At 42.0% G+C, this 14,204-nt stretch overlaps 1 protein-coding gene across 3 annotated transcripts in view; it reads left to right on the top strand.

Annotated features, from left to right (window-relative positions):
- RPRD1B (regulation of nuclear pre-mRNA domain containing 1B) overlaps positions 1 to 11,116 on the top strand; it is a 253,889-nt gene extending 242,773 nt beyond the window's left edge. For all 3 annotated transcript variants that reach the window (XM_078652118.1, XM_078652120.1, XM_078652117.1), the window contains one exon: positions 9,718 to 11,116. In XM_078652118.1, coding sequence (XP_078508244.1) covers positions 9,718 to 9,867 — 150 coding nt within the window. In that variant the 3' untranslated portion in view covers positions 9,868 to 11,116. The remainder of the gene's footprint in view (positions 1 to 9,717) is intronic.
- Positions 11,117 to 14,204: the final 3,088 nt, after the last annotated feature.

The raw sequence follows: 14,204 nt of genomic DNA on the forward strand, positions 1-14,204 counted from the left end.
ATACATGAGACACATTGGGTCACTGATTCACCCTCCCGATGCCCTCACTCAGTGCGCTCTCTATACTAAAACACTGGTATAAGCCTTCCACACACCCAAGGTGTACCTGAACACCTCTGTAATGGGATCAATGACTTGTGCCGTTATATTACCTGTTTACCTGACTGTATATTGATATGTTTTATGTATTTTATTATTATCCTTTCATGTTAGTGACTACTACATTGCTCCCATTACCTCTGTTCATTCCTACTGCCCCTACCCTGTCATTGTGAAGCGCTCTGATATCTGTAAGGATCTTGTTCGCGCTATATAAAACTTTGAATAAATAAAATAAAATAAATTGATATAGAAATAAGTTAAAAGTATTTACTACTACAGTAACAATCTGTTTCTCAGTTCATTCTAAACAACTACACAGAATAGTATAAAGACTGCAACTAGACACATCACAAAAATAATGAGAATACAATTAACCTTTCTAGCATTGTTAAAATGTCATTTAAGTTTCATTTAGAACCGAACACTTAATTCTATGCACTATACTATGAGAGCATGAAAGGCAGTGCAACTAGCTGTGTAGAGTTACTTGGGGAGAAACCATGCATGCATACCTTGTTGACACCAAAGGATGTCTTTTATCAGTGGAGGTATGAAGACAGTGTTCTCTGCTAAGAGCGGACAACCACTGCGGAAGCAGGCGGTCAGTCTTCCTCCGGTATCTGGCTTTATCAGCGTCGGTCTTCAGATGAGCTATATGATCCATGAAGTGCACTGGCAGCAGCTGTGATAGTCTCCGGCAGATTCACAAGCGATAATCTGGGAGAATGACCTCTCCCAACAAGTGATCAAGTCCTTATATCATTAATCTCATCAGAAATTGGAATGTTTGACATACGTTTAGGAATGTCTGGCATAGATTGTGAATCATGGTATGCATCCCTGACGTTTCCTTATGAACATATATGGCTAACTGATGTGCATTCAGACTACATTATTTTGGTTTTATGTCTGGATGTGTTCTTAGTAAACCTTGGCGTGATGAGGATGTCTGGATGTGTTCTTAGTAAACCTTGGCATGTTGAGGAGACATTTGACCCAGACGAATGTTGTCTTAAGTGTTTTATCTATGTCATTCATCGAGTAACTTGATGATATCACAGTTGTTAGAAAGATATGGTCTGGCGACATCTGTGTTGAAAGGCAGACATGAGAATGATTCTGCATTAATCAGGGAATATGTCGGTGCCCTGTGTATAAATTGAGGAACATGGCAACCTCCATAGACCCCGAAGGAGTTGGGCCTACATAATATGGAGTCGGACCTTCGGGACTTTGTCAGTATGGTGCTCAGCATCTGCACCTCATCCACTGAAATGTGTTTCTAATGAGGTGGATGGGATACTAAACAAACAGTTGTTCCCAGCCTGAGAATAGGGAATAATTCAAGCATATGAATCTACGAAAGATATTAATACTGGAAAACTGAAGTTAAAGGTAAGTAACTAGTTTCTTTCTCAGATTTGCCTGGCTGTTTCACTTTTTTCCCCCCATGGATCACACTCAAGACATGAATTACTTCTAGCAAATGAGTATCACAGAACAGATCATCTGATTATTCACCCAAAGGAATGTTCCGCATTTCTCACTTGGTAAATGTCTTAGTAATTCATACTGTAGGTGTCCTAAATTAGCAATAAAATGCTTTCTCAGTGAACCTCAGAGTTCTTGAATTAGGGTTTCAACAATTGGAACTCTCAAGCCAATTTGCTTTGCAAGGTTAGACAGAGTAAAGGTTTAACACTTGGTCCTCTTACCTAGATTAGTATTCCTGGGAAATGTCTTTTTCATAATGTAATGAAGCTTCATTGGCTGGGTCTTCCTTATTTTTTCAGATTCTCATCAGAGAGACAATTCCATTTTGTAAGTTATCCTCTTTGTTTGAGTACACATGTGCATCACTGAAGACCTTTGACCTCAGTATTGTGCCCATCTGTGAAAGCCTGCTGCGTGTTCAAGAACGAAAAATCCACATATAGTACTCCGTATTCATCTCTCTCTTAAGCTCTGCCAGGTCTGTGCAGCTAATATGCCGGCAAGCTTAGCAAGAGATAGGGCTTAGAAGGACGGCCATTGCAGGATTCCACAGGAAGAGGTATTGGTAAGAAACAATGCTTGGTGTTGGCTATGTGTGGTTGACTAAAGTATTTTATCACTGAAGAAGAGGTTGATGGTTTTTCACTTTTATGTGGAGTGAGGGATGGGTTTGATGCAATGGTTGATTGTCTTGAAAATCATTTTTGCTTTTAATTGTCTTGTATTATGGTATTTGTATAGCACTTACTACCAATCTCTGGGGGCATGGCAGCACTTGTCCACGCAGATAGCATGCTACATGGTGCAGGTGTGTGGTAGGAAGAATGTTGTCTTTGCTGTGAGTCTACGGCAGCAGTGTTCCTATGTCATGCGGGATGACCACTGAGGTGCGATTATTGCGTTATGGCACTCAATAAGTAGTGGTGTGGTGGATGAGGAAGTGTGAGAAATAGCAGTCTTTTATGTTTTCAGTCAGATTTTCAATTCTGGATGTTACAGGAAGACATCAACTCTGATCTTATGGATCCTTTGAGAGGTAACCGGTTTAAAGAAAGATTTAGGGTAGAACCCTCAGGTATTCCCTAGAAACTGTTAGTCCTCCTTTATATGATTGCCATCATGAGATGTCACTGGAAGAGATTTGCCAGTATTGGCTGCATTATCGATAATCATTTTGTCATTCTAAAATTTCACTGCTCAAAATATGTGACTGTGTGGAACCGCCAGGGTGGACTATGTTAGAGTACTCTGGTGACCAGCAGCTTGTTGCAGATCTGTTCGGTCTCAACAGGCCCTCACGGTTACAATTGAGTAGTATTTGAAACTTGCTTGCAAGCCTATACCTGTGCCATCCAGTTTCTAGGAAGATTAGACCGGTCCTTTCGTCTGTTATATATCTCTCCGTGGACACTGAGGGATCTGTTTATGAATTGGCCTACATCAAATGGGGACATGGATTATATTAAATTGATGTTGGGAGAACTATTGTAAAGACTAGAGTAACTGTAATCCATCTTGTGGTTAAAGGTAGAAGGCAAGGTAGACATAGTTACTATGCCTGTTGAGTGTGGATCAGATAGAAGTGCATTTCAGAATGAGGGCTACTTTGCTAATACTTCACATTGTAGTGCTTTAATCTTTTTAAGTCATCATATGTTTTTAAACTATATTTTGAGGTTATAGCAATTCAAAGGTAAAGTAAATTTTCTTTGTGCCAGTAAGAATATTTTTCCTGAGATCAGCGTAAAGACTAAAAAGGGTTTCTATACCATTTCCCATTGATTTGTTTCAGCTTTGTAACGATGCCATACAGTAATTGAACAACAAAATTATAAATTACAGATTTACCAGAGAGCATGTAACACATAAAACAGTGCACACACCATCTATAACAACATTTCTGAAGAATCCTGATAAACATACTTTTACAGTTAATCCACTGAACTTTGCTGAATGACATGGGGGCCTATCCAAAAATGTAATGTAAGTAGCGTCCTCCAATATAGTGCTGGTAAAATCAAATGCTTTTGTAATGCTGTTAAAATGCAATGGGTCTAAGCAGGAGGTGCACAGTAGCAAGGAGCAGCGTACATACATTGAAACAAAAGGTGCTTCTCTAGTGCACAAGGTGCAGATTAAGTGTCTACTCGCTTGATAGTGAGGCGCCTCCTCGCTTGATAGTGAGGCGCCTCCACGCTTGATAGTGAGGCGCCTCCCTCCTGTGTCCTAGAATGTGAGTTACAGCCTATATAAACTGCACGCAGGTAAATTTACAGTTAATCCACACAACCTCACTGAATGACATAGAGGCTAATCCAAAAATGTAATGTGGGCGGCGTCCTCCACTATAATGCTGTTAAAATGCGATGTTATTCTGAGCGAGAAGGGCACTGTAGCAAGTAGCAGCGTACATTAATTAAAACAAAAGGTGCATCTGTAGTGCAATAAGTGAGGAAAAAGCGTACCTACTAAATAATAATAATAATAATAATCCACATTTGTAAAGCGCGCAATCACCCGTAAGGGTCTCTAGGCGCTGGGGGCCGTCGGGAAGATTAAGCGAGCTATTGCCCAGAGTCACATGGTGCTGGGCTAACCTGCCGCCGGAGCCGGGGATCGAACCCTGATCCCCAGATTCCAGCGTCAGTCGCCCTGGCCGCGGCGCCACACCTCTCCACTAAAGTGATAAGGACTTGTGCAAAAATTCTGCATGGTAAAAACAGAAGGGTAATATCAGAACTGTGCAGAGAGCGGATAAAGTGCTACATAGGATTGCCAGTTAGGGCAGTGATGATTTAAAAGGGAGTCCATCTCAATGGCTTTGACAATGTGGAGGTGGTAAAAGTGCAACCATGTAAGGCAGAACCTTGGATAGGATGTATCAATGCCAGAGGTGGGTACGTTCTACCATAAACAGCTGTGCATGGCAACTGTCGGTGCTGATCAACCTCCCACAAAAGATGTAAAATCTTGTTTCACTTAAATAATCATGCAATGTCTCAGCCACTGCTGTTGCATTATAAAATGCAAGTGCCAGTTGAACCATTAACAGACAAATGTTTTGGCCAAGAATAACATATAGACTTGTTTATTTCCCTATCTTGCTGTGTGTTACTCGCACCGCCCAGCCTTTTGACCATTTGTGTTTCTCCAAGCTGCATATATGTAGGATGCTACAGCCTAATAGATTTTCGGCCAGTCAGTTCTCTAACACAGTGTTAGGGCATACATCCAATTCTGCATGTAAAAGTTTAACAACCATTTACAATGCAATCGTCTCGGCATTATTAAAGGTAGAGCTATTGGCATTGCTCATGAATTTTTTTTTTTTAAATCATAAATAAATGGCATTGTCATTTACATTGCCAATAGCTTAATCGTTAAATAAATGGCATTGTCATTTACAATGCCAATTGCTTAATCGCTTGCAAATGTATGACCTATTGCATTTACACACACCCAGAGCCACACACACACCCAGAGCCACACACACACACACCCAGAGCCACACACACACACACCCAGAGCCACACACACACACACCCAGAGCCACACACACACACCCAGAGCCACACACACACACCCAGAGCCACACACACACACCCAGAGCCACACACACACCCAGAGCCACACACACACACACACCCAGAGCCACACACACACACACACCCAGAGCCACACACACACACCCAGAGCCACACACACCCAGAGCCACACACACACACACCCAGAGCCACACACACACCCAGAGCCACACACACACACCCAGAGCCACACACACACACACCCAGAGCCACACACACACACCCAGAGCCACACACACCCACCCAGAGCCACACACACACACACCCAGAGCCACACACACACACAGGAGAGCAAGCACAACCAGGGGGCAGGAGAGCAAGCACAGCCAGGGGGCAGGGGAGCAAGCACAGCCAGGAGGCAGGGGAGCAATCACAGCCAGGGGGCAGGGGAGCAATCACAGCCAGGGGGCAGGGGAGCAAGCACAGCCAGTGGGCAGGGGAGCAATACACACCCAGAGCCACATACACACCCAGAGCCACATACATACACACAGGAGAGCAAGCACAGCAAGGGGGCAGGAGAGCAAGCACAGCGAGGAGGCAGGAGAGCAAGCACAGCGAGGGGGCAGAAGAACCAGGGGGAAGGGGAGCAAGCACAGCTACGGGGCAGGAGAACAAGCACAGCTAAGGGGCAGGAGAACCAGGGGGCAGGGGAGCAATACACACCCAGAGCCACATACACACCCAGAGGCACACACACACACACACACACACACACACAGGAGAGCAAGCACAGCGAGGGGGCACGAGAGCAAGCACAGCCAGGGGGCAGGAGAACAAGCACAGCGAGGGGGCAGGAGAACCAGGGGGCAGGGGAGCAAGCACAGCCAGGGGGCAGGGGGCAGGGGAGCAAGCACAGCCAAGGGGCTGCGAGTGCACTGCAGATATAAGGTGACCTGGAGGCTGAGTATTCTCAACACCTAGAAGAGGTCAAACAAGTATGGGACAGGGGGTCATATTTCCACCGTCAACAGGTCATAGGACATTACGGAAAGAACCAGCATAAGCAATACTTTTACCGCAACATGACCCTTAATTCTACGAGCTGTGAAACAAATCTTAGTAAAATAAAAAAACAATGTGCACGATCACAGAACACTTCGCAGAGCATATGAAAACACCATTTTTGCACACCCATTGTTGTCGTTTGGAGCTCATTAACCAAACTACCAGCTTGAGGATTCTGTTGCATTTCTTGGGCAGGTCACAGAGAAATTGCATTGTTATGCGAAGTTAACTGTGAACACTACCTATTTTTCCAATCTATCATCTCACGTTGGAAAGCTTTCTGGACTCACTCTGGAAAGGATATTATGAAGTTTACCACTTCCTGGGTCCCCTTATACTATTGAAATAATGGGTCCAAAAGTACGGCCTTGGCAGCTCTGGAGTTAGCTCCCGCACGTAGAGTTGAAAAGCTCCTTCGGCCAAAGCCCCAAAACACATTAATTCCCTTCCCGCAATCACCGATCGCCCACTCTACACCAAAAAGACGGCACCGAGCGGTCACAATTTGCAACATATAATTAAAAAAACAACTGCTTCCGTAACTTGCACATCTCCCCTACCTATGTAAAACTGCCCCATTCCTCCTGCACTATATGCACATAACGCCACTAAAACAATCCTACACAAGTGACAGACATGACCACTTTCCGGATAGTGGAGGGGATTATCAGGGAGGCCGGGCGCGTACACTAGTCGTTTTCCTGTCGGGAAGGCGCAGGTAACTAAGACGTGGAAACCAGCACAGGAAAGGCAATATGACAGCTATAACTTATAATTTGCCGCTGCATTTGGGAAACGGTCCCAAGTGCAAATAGGGTCTGGGCAAGGCCTGCGCGGAAATTAATGACAGTTGTAGGTCATGAAGACGATAAGGACCCAGAACATAAGTATCATTTTCTTCCACCCTAACCTGCCTACTTAATACTCACGGGCACATGCCGCAGCTGGACCGCCCTTCAGAAACTGGGCCAGGCCTCTCAGGGCCCCGGCGGAGCAGCGACCTACAGACCCCAACATGGCGACAGCAGAGAGGAGAGAGCGGCGAGGGCACTGCAGGAGGAAAGAGAGGCGGCGGGGTCAAGAAGGGCTGGTGAGGCGGGCCCTGAGCGCTTCACTCAGTAAAGCCGAATGCGCGGAGTCTAGGTTATGTCATATAGAAACAGGATTGGCCAGAAACTAGAGCCTAGGTATTATTGGCGTAGAGTAGGCACGTTCCCAACGCTATTGGGCTAAAAAGATGTCCTACAGAAGAACAGCGCCTGTATTAAGGAAATGTCCGTGAGACGGACACAAGGAGGCGGCCATCTTGGAAAAGGGATTTTGTTTGAACTGCTCATACAGCGGACAGTCACTAATGTCATAGTTGCCCATGTTTTCAGTAAGCATATGTGTGGCATTTTCAATCTTTGTAGTATGCCTGTGTATGACATTTACATGCACCACTTGTAAAACTGCATGACAATTTAAACAAAAATATTTAACAAAGCAAATGGTACAACGCATACTTACCAATCTCTTGCTTGCTTGTGAATTGAGGCGTTTAAAATGATGGTCCCATTAAGATTAAAAGGGAATGATCAATTTTTTGGGATGACCGCAAAGCTCCGAAAATTTCGGAATCGGGGCGTGTTTTTTGCGTTCTGAGTGACGGATGACGTCACAGGGCGAACGAACGCAAAAAACATGCCTCCGAATCCGAAAGAGACGGGGCTTGAACTGAGTGACGCCCCTCTCCTCCAATGGCTGGCCTCCGTTTAGGAAGCCAGCCAATAGAAGAGAGAGGCGGGTTCAAGCCCCCATACCTAAAAACATTAAATCTCCCACCGAAGACCTACAAACAAGTAGGGAGATAAAACCTTCAGTGTGCAAGTGAAGCGGCACAAAGCAGCATGAAGTCCATCCTTACTTTTTTTTGGCCTTCCGAAGAGCAGCAGCACATGCCAGCTCTCGGTCCGGAAACCTTAGACCAGGACTTGGGTAAGACCATAAAAAAGGTTTATTCAGTGGTCAGCCTGACATGGTTAAAATATGTGTTGGTAAATCTGCCAAATAATGTTTTGGTTATTTCCACTTAGAGTGGGGTCAGGCTGACCATTGAATAAAACTTTTTTATGGGACAGTCCTTTGACATTTTTAATATCACACATTTTTCACATTACTGTCACGAAAAAACCAGCTCCGCAGTATTCTGGCGTTGTAGCACACCAGGGAGGCACTCTGCTTCTCCTGGTGGGCCCGATGATGAAGCATGTCACCACCCAGGGTGGTGAGTGAGGGCTTCCTAGTAAATCCCTAATGATTTCCAATGCGAATTACCTTAGGTTGATATATATATATATATATATATATATATATATATATATATATATATATATATATATATATATATTCTCTATTTTTTTCTCTGTTTTTTGTGCTTATACATTTGTCTTTTTTTGACACTTCTGTTGTTTGGCATACTTGATGAAGACATTAATATATGTATGATCATATATTTTTTGATACTTCTATGTATACCATATATTTTGTAATAAATGGAACCAAAAATATTTCTTTCTATATTGATTTGATTCTAGTGTGTTAGCGTTCCGGACTATGGTGTGTGTAGTATATTTCACTACCAGCATCCTCTTACTAGGGATAGACACATTCCAACGATTTATCTCTTCCAAAGGTTTGGCAAACCATGTTCAACAGCTTGAAAACACAATCTCAATTTAATATCCTGAGATTTATGAAGTGAAAAACTCGCTGACAAGATTTTTCATCTGTTTCTTCCTGACACTGGAACATAATGTCTTCAGATCATTGGGCTACAATGATCCTTTAACATTCTTCTTTAAAGTCGAAATGTATGTGTATATATATATATATATATATATATATATATATATATATATATATATATATATATATATATATATATATATATATATTATTATTATTTTTTTTTTACATTTGCCTTATGCTTTGATATTCTTGGCCTAGTTTGCGTCCATCTTAAATCATTGCTTTAAATTACGTTTAAATGTTCAGTTTTGTGCCTAGAGCTAGTCTATTTACTGTTAGACACATTATAATTTTTATTCCGTCTTTTTATTAAAAAAAAAGGTAATTGTATTATCGTCTACATTTTTCAGCCTAAACGTGCTTCCTCATAGCAGTGCATTTAAAGGACCGCATAACATGTCAAACTTTTAGACAGGTTTTTTTTTTTTTTTTAAACCAATTACAATTTTTTATATTTTTTTCATTCTTGGCTTCAAGTTTTGCTTTTCACATAATATGGGCTTATTTTTTAAAAAGCATGGTATGTCACAAGCTGAGAAGCCGCAACTAAGGTAGACATGATCCACCAAATGTCAGCATAGATTGATGCTCAATGTTCAACATTTTCTTAGATTGCCTGTCCCTGAAATTGCCCCCGCACGTTTTGTTTTGCTGGTGTCACTTCCATATAGTGAAACATTGCAACAGTTTCTGTGCAGGTTATAATGTTTCAATCTACATATCTTCTTTCTCATTGCAGGAATATAAATTGAAGCTTGCTCGTGTAACCCAAGTCCGTAAAGAGCTGAAATCCCACATCCAGAGCCTTCCTGATCTCTCGCTCTTGCCAAATGTGACTGGTGGTCTGGCGCCTCTACCGTCTGCTGGTGACCTGTTCTCCACTGACTAGGACATCTGTTTGCCTATCCACTTGTTCTCCCTGCAAAAGTCTCCCGCCGGCGAAAGCGAGAGGAAGACAGTACCGGCAGATTTCAGGAGGTTATCTTCAACCTGCACAGCCTGGGTACCTGAAGAAAAATGCACAGCCCCTCGCCCCCCCATGAAACTCAACAGCCGAGTGCTTTCTGGTCTTTAAGGCAAATCAGGCTCGAGATGGGCTTTGTTTGTGCTAGTTGCGCTTGTGACTTCAGGAGAAGCAAATACTAAGACTGGTCAGAGGCTCCATGCTACTACAGCAGAAAGATTTCCATAGTTTCCAGTCTTAAAGTTTTTTTTTTGTTTTTTTTTTTAATTTTCAGGCCTTGTTATTACTCTGTCTAGCTCCAAATCATGTTAATATACTTCAGCTTCTCAAACAATGGTGAAGTGGAAAAACATAACTGCTTGTTTTCTTCTGACGTTTCAGTGAAGTTGCAATATCTGTAAATCTGTCTCCAGGAAAAGGGTGACCTGGTGATGTTACAGCAAAGAGGAGTGGCCTGATAGGCCAAGCACTCCTTTCTTTGCTATTTTAAGATATTGAAGCAGGCTTCCTCTCGAACTCCTACCACTGAGCGGTAAAAGTACTCGGCTTGGAAAGATGTCAAGATTTTAATGGACATCTAAATAATTATTCTATTTTTAGATATTATCCCATGAATTCTCTAAGGGTTATAGGGACCATTTTGAGAGCTGCTGTTATACAGTGTTTATGAGTGACTGGTGCAAGGAGCTGCGAGCAGATTAATGTTTTTGTGCAACAAAATAATCGACATTTCAAGAGGAGAGAATCCACGTTTCTAAAGCATCAATTCTGTCACACTGTTTCCTGAAGTTTTGTATGGTTCACCCAAACCAGACAAGCACCCACATATGGTGCATTTGACACGTGGATAATGTTGATGATAGCAAGTTAGTCCAACACTGTCCTGTTTTCAGTCATTCACTGCTTTTACTACAGATTTGGTACTTAAATACTCAAGAGCCAAACACTAAATGAGCACCCTGTAATTGTTCTAGATGTACAGTTACTGATGTTTCTCAAATCACAGCAGGATCTGCTTACTCTGACTGGATGCAACTAATATGCTTCCACTGGTTTAGTCTAGAACAATATGAACTGTTATTTGGCACTCTACTATGACCAGCTTCTTGAAATCATAGTATCTACTGCCGTAAAATGTTTGAGACGTGAAGCCATTAAACTACTTTGGCAAACAGATCTGCGTCCCTTCAGCATCCCACACCCGCCTCACCCCTGGTTTGATTTATTCAGCTCACCAGTGAGTATCAAAGGTTTTCCTTGTGAACGGAACAGGCAGGCTCCTGGGTGACTTCATCCTCCTGTTCTAGTCTATGGTTCTGTCATTTGACCTTTGCGAAGGTGTTGTGTTGTGCATGTTTTGGCAAACGCATGTTATTTGAGTGAACATTGAACTCGGCGATAGCCATATACTTGTCTACACTGGGCCTTCAAAAATATTCCTGCATAGTTTTTCTTAGTTCAATCTGAAAATGTAAAAGAATCATTTTAAATGTTTTGGAGTATATCCCATCTGGTGGGGGAAAACATATTCACAGCGCCATCTTGCTAATGTTTATCATCTTGACTAAACCTTTCTTGAATCCTTGTCCTATTATGATTTCAAGTTCTTAACAGAGAAGGTTGCCTTGATCAAGCCGTTTGCCAACTGTTAGGCATACATAATCTCTTAATTTCAGCTATGAAAAATATTCTCCATTTTGCATTAAGGTGAAATTTTCACTAGTAGAGATTGTATCATGAAACAAGACAGTTTCTCCTTAAACCAGCCTATTGTCAGTACTTGTGCAAGGTAAATGGTCCGAAAGAAAAGTTTCTCAAGAAAGAGATGAGATTTCACTTAATATATGTAATTTTTCAAAAACTGCATTTTGCACAAAAACCTCACACCATTACGTTTTAGTGTCCATTAATCTACCTTTAGTCATGGAAGTATGTTTGCTTCTAGAAAGTTCAGTTTTTAAAGGCAGAGAATACTGCTTCGTTATCATTATCCTTCAGTCATGCCGATGTTATTCCCGAGGCTCATGTTCATTGGGCTTAAGTAAGGGTGAAACACGGAGGGAATGTAAAATAGGTGAGATGGACGTACATGTAAGCACGCCTGCAGAGACTAGTAACATGGCATTTTATTTTAGTAGGGCTTGACAGCAGTTTCATTTCCTGCCACTAGATGTCCCAGTTACCATGAATGGGGATCCGGAGAAAGCCTTTGGATCGAGGTTTAGGATTTAAAAATATATATATATATATATATCAGAGGAGGTCCACAGAGTTTTGTCATTTGCCCTTTCCTTTTGAACTACTGGCCATGCTTTTTTGGGAGAAGCGATAATTGCAGTTATAGCTAGCACAAATACTTTAAAACCGTAGAAGATTTTAGGGGTTAGCAGGAGAATGCAAGATTCACTGGGCCACGCTCCTCTTGAAAGCCCTGCTTCACAAAGGCAGATGGAAATGTGATCCCATAGGGGTTTGCCCATATGTTGGGAGCAATTTTTCTTGCCATTCACAAATGATACCAGGAATACTCCAAGGGTACTACAAAAGTATCCTCTCAAGAGTACTCCCCAGCATAGACTTATATGTATTCTAAGATGTAATATGTATATGCTTCCAAATGCAGGAATTTATTGCATCAATTGCATTTAAACTGGTCAATTTTTTTTTCCTCCAACCATGAAATATTTATTGTCGTGGAGACACCTCTTCAAAAATAACCCACCTATTTTGGAGTACTCCCCCCTCCCCCAAAATGCCAACCTTTGACAGATGAAAGCTGATTTACTCTTGCCTTGCACAGCAATACATTTGCAGCTGATTTCATCCTGAAAGACTACTTGCAATCGGCTGTGGGTGTCCACCATCTTTTGTAAGTGATCCCTCTGAAATATCTACAACTATCCACTTTCAGGGGATGTGCTCACAACAAAACATGATTTTATCTAGAGAGATAGAGAAAGAAAATGTCTGATGTTTACGTGCTCAGGGAAATGGACTTTGCAGTTGGTTATGACGGGCACAGACTCTTTTAACCAGCTTTTTGACGGGGTGTATCAGAAGCTGTACTTGCAAAAGTTTTGATGTGGAATAGTATGCTCTGTTACATGTACGAATGATAGGAGTGGAATTGCTAATAATGCCTATTTCCTGTCCAGCTCTGTTGGTTTTTAGTTTTTGGTGTCAGCACATGCACCAAATACAATTCCTCAGTGCGAATGGAGTCTTTGATCTCAGAATGATTTGCGTAAGTGTATGTATGACACCGTTAATGACAAATAAAATGCAGTGTGTGAAACATTTCATCAGGCGGTATTAGGGTATCATATCTATATGACACTTTCTTATCTGAGCGTCTTACTTGGAACCTATCACTTTTGCAGTATGTGTTGACAAGATCTCTGTTATAACATTGTTAAATAAGTAATAATTTTTCCTATGACACATTTGAAGATCTTCAGTGGATTGGTCCAGTGCAGAAACTTCATCTTCAGGATTATATATTATTGTTTTTAAAGATCATTCTTCTGGTTGCTGCAAAGATGGAAGCTTGTGTTAATCGATCTTCTCAACTCCAGTTCTTTCAGTGTGCATGTTTACTCCAAAGTTGTGTGCTGCAATCCTCTTTCACCTTTTTGTTCTTCATGAGAATGCAGAGTTCTTTTTCACATCATTCGGTGAATTCCTGCCCAGTCTTCTGTCTGCCTTGTTACCTTCGATCCAGTCTCTGGTAGCATGCATGTAGTGCCGTTTCACATCCATTCTCCTTCTAAGGCCTGGTGCACGAAAATGGTGTATGTGAGTTTATGCATACGAAGAGCAGTGTTCCATGGTGTGTCCTGTCCTAAAGCACCGTTAATTAAAGGCAAAAAAAATTTATTTTCTTCCACAGTTCTCTATCGTTGGTGATGCTTTTTGCTACTGTTCCTTTGGTTCAGCTACATGTAGAGCAACGTTTGGGTGACTCTGGGAAAACTAGGCCTTAAAGGAAAAGTTATAAAGATGCTAATATTTTAGCATTCTGCACAGTCTCAGCAACCTTCCAGTGCAAGCTCCCCATCTCTTACTACATCTCACTGCCAGTGGTAGAGACGAGGATTCCTAAATATTCTTTTGTTGTTGTCTACGCTTTAAAAGCCATGAGATCATGGAGCAAAATGACCCATTTCAGCTGACCGAATTACCACTGTACTCCGGACAGACCAAATTGAAATAGCGCTGATCATGGTAGGCCCTGGCAACTTAAGTGATTGTTAGTCATCAGC

The sequence above is a fragment of the Lissotriton helveticus genome, chromosome 7 (assembly GCF_964261635.1).
Source record: "Lissotriton helveticus chromosome 7, aLisHel1.1, whole genome shotgun sequence".
Classification (NCBI taxonomy): Eukaryota; Metazoa; Chordata; class Amphibia; order Caudata; family Salamandridae; genus Lissotriton; species Lissotriton helveticus.